General features: G+C 42.8%; 1 protein-coding gene across 4 annotated transcripts in view; it reads right to left on the reverse strand.

The window, feature by feature from the left end:
• mid2 (midline 2) overlaps positions 1-17,855 on the reverse strand; it is a 296,983-nt gene that overhangs the window by 62,632 nt on the left and 216,496 nt on the right. For 3 of the 4 annotated variants that reach the window (XM_054739119.2, XM_015946671.3, XM_054739120.2), the window contains exons 3-4: positions 5,835-5,900; positions 4,347-4,442 (exon numbers count right to left, since the gene is read on the reverse strand). In XM_054739119.2, coding sequence (XP_054595094.2) covers positions 4,347-4,442; positions 5,835-5,900 — 162 coding nt within the window. The remainder of the gene's footprint in view (positions 1-4,346; positions 4,443-5,834; positions 5,901-17,855) is intronic. The other variant, XM_015946679.3, reaches the window with a different exon arrangement.

The raw sequence follows: 17,855 nt of genomic DNA on the forward strand, positions 1-17,855 counted from the left end.
TTTATTGTAATTGATTTGGTATCACAGTGATTTTTTAAAATGTCCTAAATTTAACTTAATAAACTTTGAAGAAACTATGTGTCCTAAAACAGCCTCAGTCTCCAAAATGTTCTACTGGTTCGTCTGAATAATACTTTAGAAACCTTTAGACCTCAATTATCCATGTATTTACATGGAATATCATTAGCGAGAGCAAAATGCAACACTTGCAGGGGTCACCTCCAGCACAGATGTCTATAAATGTCTGCTGACAGAACCATGTAATGCAAACTTATGGCTATGTTAAAACCTCTGAAATGTTTTTTGCAAAAACAGCAATAAAATGTGGGAGATCAGAAAAGTTATAAAATGGTAGAAATTCACTTTACTTCTCTCAACTGGTCATTTAGGAAGCTACCCATAGTTACTAATAGTTTTTATACAGAAACAAACAGAAATAACTTCTGAAGTAAATGTTTTATTATTTCGAGGATGACTCAAAACCTTTAAACAAACATTAAAATGAACGTCTGACTTTGCAGAACTGAGTTTCTGAGCTCTCAAATAGCAAGCACCAAAAGCTGCACCAAATCATCAAGCTATTATCCTAATCAAAAGAGCCTAGCATGTGAAGGAGGCCAACAATGTGCAAGTATTAGCATGATTACAAGTATCATTTCAGCTTTCATCCTGGCTGCTTTATTCAGCAGAGTCTTTCTGACTTCAAAGTGATTTTTAGGGAAATGCTCTTCATCAAACAGCCTCGATAAGACTCTCCTTTCTGCTCACAATTAAAACCACCCATTGAATCACACCAACGTGCGTTAGCTGAACCAACATCCTTTCAAAAGTCCAATAATCACACGGCTCCCTCTTAACAAGCCTGAACCTTACTCTGAAGGCCATTAAGCACAAAAGCTCGACAACAAATGTTGTGATACAGATGCAGCTCTCTGTAGAAAGCAGCAGCCTACTCATCATCAAGTCAGCACATCTTTTCTAAGACTGAAGAAAAGATAATTCCCAGATGAGAGCGCCTCGCTGCTGTGTGTGTGCTAACACACGAGAAGACAATCCACACTATGTTTGATCATATCTTTGGAGCCGATACAGTATGTTGCAAACGGAGAGGAGAGGAAACCAGGTCACGCTCAAAGCCCTTCAGAGATTTCTGTTTTCTGCGCACACTCGTCTCACTCCACTAAAACTCTCACTTCCTTATTCCCTTTTTGTGTTGTGCTGCATTATTGCTGAGCCTTTTCTTCCGCACGGCACCCCGGTCAAAAAAAGAGAAGAAAAACAATCATCGGTAGTCACGCTAACATTTGTCCTTTTTACCCCTTTTTTGTTTGACCTCTCAACCCTGGCTTTTGTTTTTTTTATCCTCCCTTTCTCCTTGCAGCTCCTCCTCCCCCCCTGTCTTTGGATTCCCTTTTTCCTCTCCTCATTAGTCCTCCCTTTCCTCTCTCCTCCTCTCTTCTCATCACTGGTTAGGAGCCACTGAACATTAATGTGAACTCACTCTAAAACATTTCACTTTGCAGCCAGTAAATAATTAATACACTGACCTTTTGCCGTAAAGACTGCATTAAATGAGCTTAAACACGCCAGGAAATCAACATTTCCTTTAATATTTTGGTTTTTGCAGCACAGATCCTTCCTCTTAATATAGCTTCTCATTACTTGTTGGTGAATAACTGATGAGATCCTGAAATAGTTGGTGGTGCAGAAAAAGGCAAAAGGAGGAGGTAGAATTGCTCTCTGCTTCCAGTGCACCGCTGACGAACAGTCTGTCTGTACTTAATGAATCACGCGGCGCTCATTTAATTTTGATCGGGTGCTCAGCTGCGTGGGGTCCTGCTCGCGGACCTTGGAGTGACTCGGAGAAAATGGAGTCATGTCCCCCAATATGAAATGTACCACAGTACGTGCAGAGCGATGGCAGCATTTGTCCTCTGCAGCCATTATTGTCAAGTCTTCCAGAGAAATGACTGCCTTTATTAATAGCGAGCAGAAAAATAAGTGTGTGTGTGCGTTAGTGGCTCTTAACTAACAGTCCATGGCTGCGCATTAACGTTCCCGGGTGTACCGCAATTAAATCACAGCTTGAGCCCAAACAAGAGAGGTTAACGGTGATGTGACTGACCGGCAAGCAGCAGCAGACAACTGCAGGTTTAATCTGGGACACCGAGCTGCGAGCACACCGCCGAACACCGAAACCAGGTGACTCATTTCTACTGAATGTGGAGAGTCACATGAAGCTTCCACTTTGAAGATGTGTGCCATTTGACCCTTAACTGTATTTGATCTCACTCAGAGGGAACGCTTTTTCCCTCAACAGGTGAGGTGCCTTGCAACACTTGCTCATTTACCTGCACACGGTAAAATGAAGTGGAACCCAAAGTCAGTTATGATGCACATATGCAGCAGGTATTTTCACGCTTTTAAGCTCAGGTCGAATGTAGTTTAATCCAGATTTATCAGTCAATCAATCAAGCAATCAATCAATCAATCAATCAATCAATCAATCAATCAATCAATCAATCAATCAATCATGTTTATTTGGTTATTTTAAAGACAAGAAAAAAATAACACAATGATATAATTATAGGAAAAATGAATAAAACATATTAAATTTGTAAAAATAATGAACGAGAAATAAATATATCAGCAAAAAAAATTTTTCTTTTAAATTAAATACATTAAAGTACAAAACAAAAAACTAACAAAAAAAAAAAGACAAACACCAGTAGTCTTAACACGAGTCAATGAATAATATTCATATAAACAGACGGTTTCTATGAATATTGTGGCGGCCCTGACAATGATAGGCCGGCAAGGCCGCATTGCACTCTGGGGGGACGGTAAACTGGGGTTGTTTATTCAGTTTGTGGTGTTCTGAGGGTTATATTTTTCGAGGTTATGCTAGTGTTTGTTTCAGTTCGGTGTTCACGCTGTGTTGTTCTTATCCGGTGCCTGTTGGCACCGTGAGTCAAATGTATGTGTGGGGGGGATGAAAAGGGGAGCCATCCGGCTATTAAAAGTGTTCTATGGCTGCTACCTGTCGACTCTTCTTTGCTGCTTCACAAACACCCAGCCAAAGGGCGGCGCAGACCGCTACATTGGTGTCAGAAGTGGGATTAGTGCTGTCAAGAAAGACAAAAAAGATGCAGCAACTCGGCGAGGAGATCGAGCGACTTGACAGAGAGAACAGCAAGCTGGAAGAGCAACTACGGCTGGGCACTAGAGCGAGGACACCGCGCCAGCCGGATGGAACCAGCGATCCGCGGTTCGCCCGACACCCGCGACAGATGCGCTCAAGGCAGCGCCCACAATCCTGGCACCAACGGCGCTGAGAGACGGCAGCAGTCGAACGCCGACGATCCCGTGATGACCGGAGCAGCCGGGCTGAGACGTAAGCCTTTGCAAGAGGATTCAGGTAGATGGGAGCTGTACCATCTCGGACTTTGTAAGCTAGTGTTAGCAATTTGAATTTGATGCATGCTGCTAGCGGTAGCCAGTGGAGCTCAATGAACAGAGGGGTGACGTGTGCTCTTTTGGCTGACTGAAGACCAGACGCGCCGCTGCGTTCTGGACCATTTGAAGAGGTCTCACAGTACAGGCTGGAAGACCAGTTAGAAGGGCATTGCAGTAATCGAGACGGGAGATGATGGTGGATTGCACCAGGAGCTGGGTGACATGTTGTGTTAAGTATCTGATCTTTCGTATGTTATACAGCAGACATGGCAGCTAACGGGGTCATTGAGCCATCAGAGAGCCCCTGGGCTGCGCCCGTTGTCATGGTGAAGAAGAAGGGGGAAGGATGGCGACCCTGTGTGGATTGCCGGAGGCTTAATGCTTTGACGCGCAATCAGCTTTAGAATATTCAGACTTGGGCTTTTCATTTGAGTTAAGTGCAGATGGAGGTACTTAAGTCCTTTATTTAGAAAAATTATGCATTGGCATCTTCTTCAACAGCTTATGGCAACTTTCCTGTTCACCGACATCCCTAACGGTGAGTACGTCATGTTTGTTGTCCAATAGCACGTGGAGACGCGTTTGAAAGACAACCACAGATTCCGCCACATGACTGAACTTTCTCTATGAATTGTGGCCAGACCTTATATCCACATATATGATGGCTTGCCAAGCTGCAGTTTTCCTTCCACAGAAAAAAACTTTTGTTAGCCTAACTAGTTATTTTAAATGTAACCAAGATGTGATTCTGTGTATGATAAAAGTGTCCCTGAGGTGAAGTTGTGAGCTGACCATTGGAGATGTGAACCAGCTTCCCTTTGACTTTGCCCAGAATCTATCTGGTAAATAAATGGATATTAATCTGTCGACAGAAACGTTAGGGTACATACCTCCACCTGCTGACAGATCTGGATGAGCTTGGCCATTTGGTTCTCCAGTTCACTGTTTCTCTTCACCAAGTTAGTTAGGTTGTTCTCCAGAGTTTGCTATTTGGAAGGAGGAGGATGAGGAGGAGGAAGAAGGAACAGAGGGAAGAGGAGGAAAATGAGGAAGAAGAAGACATGGTTAGTCAAATGGTTTCTCCTATTTAAGAGTGTTTCATTAAATATACTGAACTACATTTATGATGTATTCTGCAGCCAGCATCATTGAAGTCTAAGTTTCTCTTCAGGAAACCACCACCACACCACCTGCTCTCCTGCTGATGCTTAGAAAACATTAAACAGAAATCACATTCATGAGCTGCACTTCTTTGGACATTTTATCACTTGGCTTTATGAATCGTTTGGGTGGTCAGCTATAACATCAATTATAGACATGTTTAAACAAATGACCATTTTTAAAGATACGGCATCTGTAACACTAACAAGGTCCACAGTTTCACAGCTTTGCTCTCAATTTGACCAGTTTAATGCTCTCCATCTTATCCAAAACACAAGAGGTCTTAAAAACATACACAATATACACAGACAAACATATTTACTCATGTACCACAGTCGCTTTAATAGTTTTGATTTAAGCACAACCTGACCTGAGTAAAATATATTTAATTTTTCAAGATTTATCCAGATAATCTCAGATTTTACTTTACACGTGAAGAAAGTTCAGCATCTAAAAAAAAGTCTAAATTACTTTAAAACAATAAAATTGTATTTCCGAACCAACGTTGACCTGTGACATTACAGTTTAACTGCCAAACCTTATTAACCTTTTCACTAAAGCTGTGATCCCTGAAAAATGAGACCAATCAACCTTGGCTGATGATCAAACACCCACATTGTTCCCCCTCCTTGATCATGATTGTTCATCAAATGCAAATGAAAAAAAGACTCACACGCATAAATAAACTCACTCAAAAGGTACAAAAGATACAAAAATGAAAAAACGCAAACGAGAAGCCAGAAAAAGGACTTTCATTCAGCAAGAAGCATATCAATGATGGTGGCATCAAAACAACATTCGCAGCTGCAGAGAGAACAGCAGAACAAAGCAGCAGACAAGCAGCAGGCGTTTGAAGTAGCTCTACTCATGCAAGTGAAAGGGAGGTGGGCTGGATGAGCACCTGGCCACAGGGTCGACTGCCTGACTGATCCCGTCTCTCTGTTCCTCCCCCCTCTTGCAGGCATCCTCAGTGCTTTCCAAAATCTCCTCAGCCTGTCACTCAGTCTGATTCATTCTGTCTACCTGCTGTCTGTTTAACTTTGCACCCACTTAATTCCTTAACTGCTTGCTTATCTTTCCTTCCGCATCCTCTCCTATCCGTCCCTGTTGACCTAGATGCCTTCCTGTCAGTCTGTATCCCAGAAGTGGGAATAGGGATTGTGGGGGAGTGGGGGTGTGGTCTTTGGGTGTTGGTAAAAGGCAGCCAGGGAACTCACCGCAGCGCTTGTCTTTGAAGCCTCCATTGCTGCATCTGACACTCTGCCCGGGCTCACCTGATAAGCCTACAAACACACATACACCTACATAAGTGCACACATAGACACACGCACGGACAACCCTGACTGAACAACGCTGGCCAGTTAAAGCAGACCAACAATTAGAAGAGAATTCCTGAGATGTCTCGGAGGAAGCTACAAAAAAACTGAAAGAAGAAAACAATGCCGGATGCAGGAGAGAGAGGGCGCTTGTTAGGTTGTCTTCTGATTGGTTGCATCACAGGAGCAAGCGCTTGATTTAGTGTGAAAGTAGGAGAGCTTGAAGTGGAGCATCAGTGAGTGGGGACAGATGGGTCATTAATTAGCAAGCTTGAGACCAGGATGATTAATACATCAGAATCCCGCTGCCCCCATGAGACGGCAGCAGGATTACCCCCCCCCCCCCCCCCACACACACACACACACACCAGAGGTGTTCTTTATAGATATTTTACACATATAAGAGCAGGAATGTAACCACAGGTGTACACAAATTTCATTATATTAACAAACTGCGATGAATTAAGAAAGATAAGAATCAAACTAAACTTAACATGGTCCAGTAGGTGACATAACTGATCTCCAAGCATCAAAGGGTTAAAAAACCTGAAAGACTCAAACATTTAAAGGTTGAACACGGAACACAAACACCAGAGCAACATCTAGTGAGGCTGTAGTTGGAACAATAGAACAGGGTTTCCAGCTGTCAGCATACCAGGTTTACTGCCGATACTTGAAATGTTTTATTTTGGTCCATCTGTTGTAGGCTTCACCTAAAATTACTCTAGTTTTAGATCTTTTACAGTTGCTCCTCTTCTGAGAAGCATAACAACATCTTCTGGGCTCAGAAGCAGCTGCTTGACTTGCCGAGTCCGCCATTTTCCACAGTGCCAGCCTCGCTGTGCTGAGCGCACTGTTAGACAACCACTGGCAACAGCTGTCTAATAGTCTGATCATTTTCATTCATTTAATTTAAACATATTTTCATTTGAGATGTGAGTTAAAGCAGATAATTAGGAATCATCAAATCTGTGTTTTCTGTTTATTGTAATTTAACAATAAATGAAGCATGCAGTTTTAGCTAACATCCTTTTAGCACAAATGCTTTGCTGCACCTGGAAGGACGAATGCATGGGAGAGAAGGAAGCTGGGGAGAGTTTGCCTGAATGTGCGGGATGCAAAGACAGGATCTGATGAGCAGTACCTCCAGGCTCTGAATGCCGACTGGCATACCCTCTGCTTCAGCTGCTGCTGGATTCAGGAAAACACCGTCCAGATCGAGATTTGACCGACTTGCTGCTGCACCATCCACCTGGCCAGGCCCCGGCTCCAGCCTGCCGCACCATCCACCTGGCCAGGCCCCGGCTCTAGCCTGCCGCACCAGCTATCAGGCTAGCTACTATGAGGATCCTCCTGCTCCACCAGGACAAGGAAGGACAAGGATCCTCCACCAACCACTGGGCCCAGGCTCCTCTAGCAAGGTACTAACAAGTAAACCGACAGTGACTTCAGTGGGCCATCACAAGAAATATCATTCTCACCGTTTTCGAGATGCCGCCTAGAAAAGCAAACCCAGGAGTTGAAGAGGAGTTGGAGGAGATTAAAAAATCGCTTCATTTCATGTCTGATGAACTGAGCAAAGTGGCTAAACAACAAGGTATGCTAAATGACCTCATAGATGAAATAAAACAACAAAAAAATTTGATAAAGGAGAAGGACAAGAAAATAGATGACCTGGTACAGCGAATTGAGGACCTTGAAAAATACACAAGAATGGAGGATTTAGTCATATGTGGACTCGAGACGCAACACTGAACCTACACTAGAGTAACAGCTGGCGGAGGTAAAGATGGTGAAGATGCCCCAGTAAAGGAGCTGCAAACGCTTGAACAGCAAGTGATAAAATTCCTTCAGACGAAGAATGTGAGTATTCAGAGCCACCATATTGCAGCATGCCACACGCTCCCCAGAAAAGACAGTAAAACAAAGCCAGCAATTATTCTTCGGGTTGTGAGTCACAAAACAAAGATTGAGTTACTGAAACAGGGAAAAAGTTAAAAGGGACCGGTGTGTATTTAAATGAGCATTTAACGAAAAAGAATGTCTGAAATTGCAAGACAGGCCCGCAGCCTGAAAAAACAACATAAGATACAAGCGACGTGGACAAGGAACTGCAAAGTGATATAAGACTAAATGGCACTGCCGAAGAAGCGAAAGTTGTGATGATAAGTGAACTTAAAGACTTAGAGCAATATAAATAATCAGGAGTCTGCAATGGAATCTACTGGAAATGTGATTATTGAATAATGAACAATAGGTATAGAAAATGCTTCTGGCCTTGTGGCTCATACAACAATGGAAAAACAACAACAAAAACAAAAAAACATAAATGACAAGTTTGGACACAGATTATATGTTTCCATTCAGAGATATTGAAGAGGAAAACATTGATTATGAAAAGGACTGTCAAGGAGGTTATTTAACCACGCACGCTGAGAAAACCAACTTCAAAACATTTAACTATGCAGAGCACAACATGCATGACCCTGAAAGTAACACTGACCCAGATGACCACTTCTACAATAACAACAATAATACTTGTGAGTACTATACAGACGACCAATTCAATATGAATATTAAAATGGTAAATGCATTATCGGTCATACATTTCAATAGTAGAAGCTTGTATAAATTTTTTTCAAAAATTACAGATTGTTTAAGTAAGAAAAAGTTTACTATAATTGTAATATCAGAAACATGGCTCGATAATGAGAAAGTTGCTGAAGTGGGACTGGAAGGATGCAAATTATTTACAATGAACAGGGTGAATAAAAAAGGAGGTGGTGTTGCTTTATATGTTGATAAATTTTTGAAATGCAGTCTGATTGAATGTATGTCAAGCACCATAGATGATGTGTTGGAATGTGTTACTGTTGAAATCCATGCTGAAAAAGCTAGCAATATAATAATAAGTTGCATTTATAGGGCACCGGGATCATGTCTTGAGACATTCTATGAAAAACTTGCTGCTATGTTTAGCAACCTAAATGATAAAAAAGTGCAAATAATATGTGGTGATTTTAATATAGATTTGCTAAACCCAAATGGACATCAGAAAACAACAGACTTTATTACTACAATGTATAGTAACTCCCTTTTCCCTGTAATTACAAAACCAAGTAGAATAACAATTGATACGGCCACATTGATAGATAATATATTCACAAATAAAATTGACAATGAAATAGTAGGTGGACTTCTTATAACTGATAGAAGCGATCATCTTCCTGTTTTTGCAATTTTTCTAAATTATTGTGGGATTACAACTAAACAAAAGAATAAAAAATTTGACATGAAACGACAAAGAACAACAAGAGCCAATACTGCCCTCCAGGTGGACTTAAAGAACACAATTGGAATAAGGTTTTTGCAAATTAAGATTAAAATAGCGCATATGATGCATTCCTAGCAACTGTAATTTCACTATATGACAAACATTGTCCTTTAGTGAAAATCACTACAAAACATTACAGATCAAATAAGCCATGGATCACAAAGGGGATAGAAGATGCATGTAAAAAAAAATATCTATATAAAAGATTCATAAAACAGAGGACAAAAGATGCTGAATTAAAGTACAAGTTATATAAAAATAGATTATTAAAAATTATAAGAACAAGTAAGAAAGATTATTACCACACATTATTGGAGCAAAGCAGAAGTAACACACAAGAAACATGAAGGATATTAGTAGTGTAATCAAAAAAGGCTCAAAAAATAAGAATTATCCAGACTATTTAAAAAAAGATAAAGATATAGTGCTTGATAAAACCAAAGACATTAGCCCAATGTCAAACACCATTTTCCCAACATAAGCTACTCTACAACTACTAAAATAGGATATTTATAACCTTTTCCACAAAAACAAACTTCAAAATGAAGTTTGGATATCGTCTAAAGTCTAACTTTCCATGACCTGTTCCTACACTATCACCATCAACTTCTATAGAGTAAAGGTGTGGAAGCGGTGCAACCTTCAACACGGAACTCATTATAAAACACATCAGGCATCCCAGACAGCAACACCACCCAGAAACGGTGAGGTGGAGCAGAAAAGAAATTAAATGAAGAAAAAATAAATAAATAAATACTGATAGAATGAGTAATGGAGAAGGTTGCACCCAAGAGTTAGATGGATGGCTTTAGGCATGGGGTAATATCACTCATTCAAAGATTCAGCTTTGGACATGACATCTCATGACAGTGAGGAGAGAAAAGGCTGCAGAAATGGGGGGGTAGGGGGGGGGGGGTGAGATGGAAATAGGCCTGAGTCCCACGCTGAGAGGGGCAGCTTGGCTGAGTAGATCCAGCCTGGCCAGCCCGCCAACTCAGTTTTCATTCAGTCTCTGCTACACTCATCTGTTCCATCATTATTCATCTTTCTGCCACTCACTGATTTTCTCTTCATTTTAAAGCAAGTCTGCACGAGCCTTTATCTCTGCCTCCCTATTTCAGTTCTCATCGGGTCTCTCACAGCACACTTACAACCGCAGCTGCTGACAGCCCATCACCTTGGCTTAGATCAACCCCCTCTACACCAGGGTCTTCATCTGTGTTCATTTAATCTCAATAGATCCATTTCCTTCATAATAAATCCCTATTTATAAGACAAAAAAAGAATTAATGTAGCAATAATTGTAGGAACGCCACATGATGAGTGGATCGCTGAACCCGTTTCTACTGTCAGTTTAATCCGTCATCGCCATGGTTTGTGGAGTTTGTAACTTTAGTAGTGTAATCACATTGCAGTTAAACTATAATATTAACAGATTACATCAGGGAGAATCGATGACATCTCATCAGATATTTCTTCTCACTTTCTTGTGCAATATTCAGAATCTTGACAGTAACTCCGACAAATGAACACTTCCAGAATAATAATGTGCTAATCGGATTATGAGGTGCGTCAGAGGAATTTAATATCAAACTCTAAGTAAGAAACAGGCAAAAAATGTATAAATTCACATGTTCTATAAATAAATAGGCCTTATTCTAAAGCGTTGCTCTTGGGAGCGTTGTCTTGAAGCTTTCACGCTGAACTTGTTTGTGTAATGAGACGACGCTGTCCAGCAGTTTAGTCAGGACTGCTACAAAACTATGACAATAAAAATGCACCTGACACCACAACAAGTGCATGCCCCAGGGCCTACCTTACATTATCAAAATCTTTTCCTTCAGATATATTGATACTGTTCTCAGTGTGCAAGAGAAACACAGCACAGAGACGAAAAGCAATGACAGAAGGAGAAAGAGAGCTCGCTTTACAGCTGTTGTTAACAAGATTCTGGATCTGTCAGTAACCCATGCCTCTTGGAAAACAGGTGTTTGTGTCCAAGGATTAATTTCCTTTTTTGATAAAACAATCTCCTTGGGACTAATGAATGGGAGCAGAGCATTTGAAATAAAGATTTGTGCTTGTCTAACAACTTAGAGGCGTGGGAGTCAATGTACAAGACAGGGAAGTTTAAAACATGCTAAAATAGTTTTGGCTCGTGTTTTATTGTTTCCAAAAGAAGCACAGACTGCTGTAGCTTGATCTCGGGTGTTTAAGGCCTCCAAAAACCCGCAATGAAAACCCAGAAGCAACAATATTGTGAACACCTGTTTTGTGCTGATGACACAAAAAGCTCATCAGCCAATGAAATGGCAGCAACTCAAGACAGAGTGAGGATGCCTTGCTGAAGATCAACCTGAGTAACCAGATGAGTTAGAATGTTTCATGAAGGTTGATGTCAGACTGGTTCGACTGAAAAAGAAACCACTGATTCAGTGGGATTTTCACACACAATCTTCGACAAGGTTTGCAGAAACTAATAGGAAGAACTGTAAATGTCCAGTGAGCTGCAGTTGTGTGGATGACAGTGCTCGGTGGTGTCACTAGCCAGAGGTCAGTGGGCATACTGGTGATGAACAGAGTGAAATATACAGGTGAAAGTCTAAAAATGAGGATTTGGTGCAAAAGTTCATATATATCAGTAATTCTACCTAAAATGTGAAACGAATACATGAGATAAACTTTGGCAAAAGGAGATCTGAGGCACTCAGGAGGTACAAAAATAAAAAGCCTTTATTAGTACATGGCTTAAATTGTTAAAAACATCAATGCCAACGCGTTTCAGCCCACAGGGCCTTCATCAGGGCTCAAAATGGTTGTATACTCACTCACCCCCATGTTAAAAAGGCCAATCAATGACACCTGCCAAAGCTGGGCAGGTAGACTGCATTCTGATTGGATGGCCAGTACAACACAAAAACTTTTTACATCTAAACAATCCTATTGTAAGGATGAATACTTACAAATATGAAATTTCACTTCTAGAATTTGAGAAAAAATTATAAATATGGTACACAAATTGTAAGAAAACATGAGATTATAATTAAGGAGCTAAATCTAATTCTCCACTTCCAGCATTTTTTCTATTTACATGAGATAAACTCTTTACATGCAAATCCAAATATTTCAAGCCTTTATTTGTCATAAATGTGATGATTAAGGCTTACAGCTGATGAAAACTTCACATTCAAAATCTCACATTCACTCTAAGTGTCACACTCTAATCAATTAATGAATCCACAACACCTGCAAAAGGCTCCTGAGCCTATAGATGGTCTCTCAGTCTACCCAGGCATCCCTGGTCCTAGAGAGAGCTCGTTTTCCAACTATCTTTGTTGCTCCTGCTGTTGATTACCTAGATCAGATGTGTTTGGCCAGTTAGCAACTGCAAGTTTGTGAATGGCTGGAAAGCATGCAGGACTGTGGCTCTCTAGGACCAGTGTAGCCTGACCCTGGTCTAAGATGACTAACCCCTTCTTTCCACCGTAGCCGTCAGCAGCACGTTACTGCTCGCGTAAGCTGCTGCTTGGCCCTTCCCACGAGACGCGTAGCAGCAGGGGAGCAGCTGTCACTGACAGAGCACGAAGTCACAAGAGTGACTTCATCAGTAAACACAACAACAAGCAGGAGAAAACTACAACATGGCTCCAAAATGTTTGTGTTTTATGTTCTGTCCGTTTTATAATCGCCTATACGGACCTGAAAAACAAAGGAGACCGCTAGCTAGGTGATAACTTCTCACGGGGCTGCGCAGTTAGTAACTTTTTTTTAAGTAAAGCAACTGGAAGGCAGAACGTTCTTTATTCTGAAAATCTCGGGAAGCTTCGCTCCGTTTCCACGTCCGATTTCCTGTCTTTCCTTCCCCAAAAATGTCGAACTTGACCCGTTTCAGAGGCGTCGCGCGTAGAAAATAGAACCGGCGCGTAAAGGCCGCGACATGCTGCTCCTGAGACGCGGCCGAGTCACGCTGCTGACGGCTCCAGTTGAAAAGGTTCTGTTGACCACAGCGGTTCCTATCAGCAGCTATGATGTGCTGCTGACGGCTCCGGTGGAAAGAAGGGGTTACTGACATAAATGGATTTTTGCACCATGTTCTCATTTTTCCAGTTTCACCCATAAAGGAGACAAGCCAGAGAGAGCTGTTTTATTAACATCTTAGCAAAAGCCTTACATGGTACGAGGTAAGCACTGAAAAAGAGAGTCAAAGTACCGTAATTTCCAGACTTTAGAGCTCACCTCACTATAATCCGCATCAGGCTAAAAGCCACAGATATCAACTGAATTGAAAACGTAGTTTAACTGTCAGTGTCACTCTCTGTGTTGCTGTCACCATCACGGGGTGAAGCGGTGAAAACACGCAGTGCCGTTTTACTGTGAAAAAAATCCTCCGGGGCACTTTCCGTAGCACTCCTTTCCAGCATCCATCGTTGTAAAGCCGACACCTCATTATAAGCTGCGTTCAAAGCATGGGAAAAAGTAGCGGCTTATAGTCCGGAAAATACGGTACTCTACTCTTAGGGACTGTTGGTACATGAATCCCAGTAGCTTCTTTCCCTTAAGACTTATTATAGGAAAACACCATTCTAAATGGAGACAAATCCAATAATCATTCTAGTTTTTAGCCTCTTGAGAGGATTAGGGTCAAGGCATTTCTCTCTGGTCTTAAAAAGAATATTGAATCGTCACGATTACTGAGCAGCATCGAGGCACACGCTGACATTTGAACTTATTTATCAGACTCTTTGATATGCATGGGGTTGAGTGAATATGTAGCTTCTGGGTTATTTGTTTGGGTTAGGAACAGAATGACCCAGGACTCCTGAGGACCAATAAAACACACAAAGTCAAGATGAAATCAAATAAAATATGTGAATAAAAGCCCTGACCATTTACTGAGCTGCTGCCTTTTGGTTGCAGCGCTTCCTTTGGATTACGAGACAGCGAATGTGAAATAGTGAAATATAAGAGAATGGGAATGTAATGCATTGGATTAGGGGTGTCTGGGCTAAGACAAATTGGAGTTGGAAGAAAAGAGCGATATGGCTGAATGCACTTAAAAGGATCTCTCTGTTTCATTATAATCGACCTACACGGGACTCCAGGAGGAACGGTGCAATTCAGTTTTACAGATTAAGAGCAGAAGAAAATAATAACACACTTGAGTGGCTGGTTTGGTATGCAAAATGATCAATAGCTTAGCAATAGGAATAAGGGAGCCGGTGTATTAAATACACTAAATGTGTTGCATGCGTCATTTTTAAAAAACTGGCCATTAATGAAACTCTAATTACATTTAGCTTAAAGTCGTCGCTACAGTCTAGTATGAATAGTGCATGGCATGTGATAAATAAGCTTATGCTCTGGAACGAAGGGTAAAAACTTGTGTTTGTTTCCCATGCAAATGCATAATTAGGTGGCATTCAGCTGATTGCATGCAAACAGGCACACAATGGTAAACAACAAACAAATCTAACCACAAGGAGAACTTGGGAGCCCTTGTAAACTTTCTCTTTGCCTTCATGGCACTGTAATCTCTGAGTGACACACCTGCTGGATAAATCATGGAAAGCAGAGTGCATAAGGAGCTCAGGAAAGGCTTTAAATCCATTGGAATCTATTAGGAAAAAGATTGCTTTCTGACAGAAATGCATGAAAGCGACCGCCTTGCTATTGAAGGATTATACCCCCTTCACATGCTCTCAGGAGTGGGAGGTTTATTGTTGATATACATTCTTGTACATTTCAGCAAAAATGAGAATGAAACAGTTTGCATTTGATGTTGAGAGACTAGCTGAGATTACCCGCATATATCTTTGTCTTCACAGTGATGCAGCCAGAAGGGTCTGGGTTAAGGAGGTTCTGCTACCCTCTTTGTATCTTTTCCCCACCAGTACTCATCCATGTTGTGTGTGCATTGGTTATGATGTGCGTTGTTATTTGGAGATCCCGATTTTTGCCTATAGGTGTGAAAATGAGCATGTAAGGCTGTCTGTGAATCAGAATCTGAATCAGAAGGGTTGTATGTGCGAGACACACAACATTAGGAAACTGCTGCAGTACTTGGTGCAAGAAAAAATAAATGATAATCAAAATTAGAATTAAGAAATAATCACAATGAAACAGGGCCGGTTTTACTGACAGGTGACACATGTGGCCGCCTGGGGGTGCAATTTGCTGGACAGGGCACAAAATGTTAATCCCTCTCACAACCTCCACACACAAAGCCCATTTACAGCTAATACACAGAGCAAAGGAAAACGAAAACATTTTTATAACATGAACCTTACTGCAATATTCTGAATTTTACACTATATACATACTCAAAGTTTCTTGGAAAGACAGGAAAATAAAAACCTTAATATTTAAATCATTTGCAATGATCTGGCTGCATCACCTATCATTTTAAAGCCTTCCAATGCCGTGATCTTATAAATGAACAGGGATGTGTAAATCTTTAAAACTGATTTATCAGCCAAGTTGGATGCTGTTAATCTTTGTTATCTACATTCAGACATGTCCACAGCAGCTGATAACGTTGGATTAGCGGGACTAAATCTGGGATACACGTAAAATATTAATGTTCTCCAGATTGGAGCTGCAGTGAGAAAATGTGAGTCATGACTAAAGACCTTATTATGCTCGGCTTGGATGGTTCGTGGAGATAAACCTGCAGGAATGATCATATATAAACAGGAGGGGTCTGGAAAAACTATCAACACCTCAGGATTTGTTCTTAGTTTATATTCAACACTGAAGCTTGAAAAGAGCACAGCTCTGTGCTGGTAGTTAGAAATAAATCTGTTTTCTGTTTATCTGTGACTGACATCAGTGTCTGCATCTGTGTCATGTATACTTTACCCAGCAACACATTCTCAAGCCCTAAGCCTCGAAAAACGATGCGGTGTGACCAAGCACCTCCCTTCAGCGCTTTGGGCTTCCTGATAGGGTTGCGGAAGGCGGTTTATAAGATTTATAAGATCGAAGGATCTTTCATGGCGGTGAAAACGAAGAGTCGGAGTACCCGGCCCGGAGGGTTACCGGGGTCCCACCCTGGAGCCAGGCCTGGGGTTGGGGCCCGTGAGCGAGCGCCTGGTGGCCGGGCTTTCGCCCATGGGGCCCGGCCGGGCCCAGCCCGAACCGGATACATGGGCTCGTCCAACTGTGGACCCACCACCCGCAGGAGGAACATGAAGGGTCCGGTGCAATGTGAATCGGGTGGCAGACCAAGGCGGGAGCCTTGGCGGTCCAATCCCCGGACAAGAAAACTAGTTTTTGGGACATGGAACGTCACCTCGCTGGCGGGGAAGGAGCCGGAGCTTGTGGCAGAGGTTGAGCGGTACCGGCTAGATATAGTCGGACTCACCTCGACACATTGCATTGGCTCTGGAACCCGAGACCTGGAGAGGGGTTGGACACTCTACTTTGCTGGAGTTGCTCCGGGTGAGAGGCGGAGGGCTGGGGTTGGCTTTTTGTTAGCCCCGAGACTCTCTGCCTGTGTGTTGGGGTTTACCCCGGGGGACAAGAGGGTAGCTTCCTTGCGCCTTCGGGTCGGGGAACGGGTCCTGACTGTTGTTTGTGCTTATGGGCCAAATATCAGTTCAGAGTACCCACCCTTTTTGGAGTCCCTGGGACGAGTGCTAGATAGTGCTCCATCAGGGGACTCCATTGTCCTGCTGGGGGACTTCAATGCTCACGTGGGCAATGACAGCTTGACCTGGAGGGGTGTGATTGGGAGGAACGGCCCACCTGATCAGAACTCGAGCGGTGTTTTGTTATTGGACTTCTGTGCAAGCCGCAGTTTGGCCATAACGAACACCATGTTCGAACATAAGGATGCCCACCGGTACACTTGGTACCAGGGCAGCCTAGGTCACAGGTCGATGATAGATTTTGTAGTCGTATCATCTGACCTGCGGCCGTATGTTTTGGACACCCGAGTGAAGAGAGGGGCGGAGCTGTCAACTGATCACCACCTGGTGGTGAGTTGGATCAGATGGCAAGGGAACATGCCGCGTAGACCTGGCAGACCCAAACGCATAGTGAGGGTCTGCTGGGAACGCCTGGCAGAAGAACCTGTCAAGACGGTCTTCAACTCCCACCTCCGGCAGAGCTTTGACCACGTCCCGAGAGCAGTGGGGGACATTGAGTCCGAGTGGGCCTTGTTCCACTCTGCGATTGTCGAGGCGGCTGTTGCTAGCTGTGGTCGTAAGGTGGCCGGTGCCAGTCGTGGTGGCAACCCCCGTACCCGCTGGTGGACACCAGAGGTTCGGGGAGCCGTCAGGCTGAAGAAGGAGGCCTACAGGGCGTGGCTGGTCTGTGGGTCTCCGGAGGCAGCAGACAGGTACCGGATAGCCAAGCGGGGTGCAGCAGTGGCAGTTGCCGAGGCAAAATCTCGGGCGTGGGAGGAGTTTGGTGAGGCCATGGAGAAAGACTATCGATCGGCTCCAAAGAGGTTCTGGCAAACTGTCCGGCGCCTCAGGAGAGGAAGGCAGCAACTCGCTCACACTGTTTACAGTGGGGATGGGGAGCTGCTGACGTCAACTGAGGCTATAGTCGGACGGTGGAAGGAATACTTTGAGGAGCTCCTC

The sequence above is a fragment of the Nothobranchius furzeri genome, chromosome 1, assembly GCF_043380555.1.
Source record: "Nothobranchius furzeri strain GRZ-AD chromosome 1, NfurGRZ-RIMD1, whole genome shotgun sequence".
NCBI lineage: Eukaryota > Metazoa > Chordata > Actinopteri > Cyprinodontiformes > Nothobranchiidae > Nothobranchius > Nothobranchius furzeri.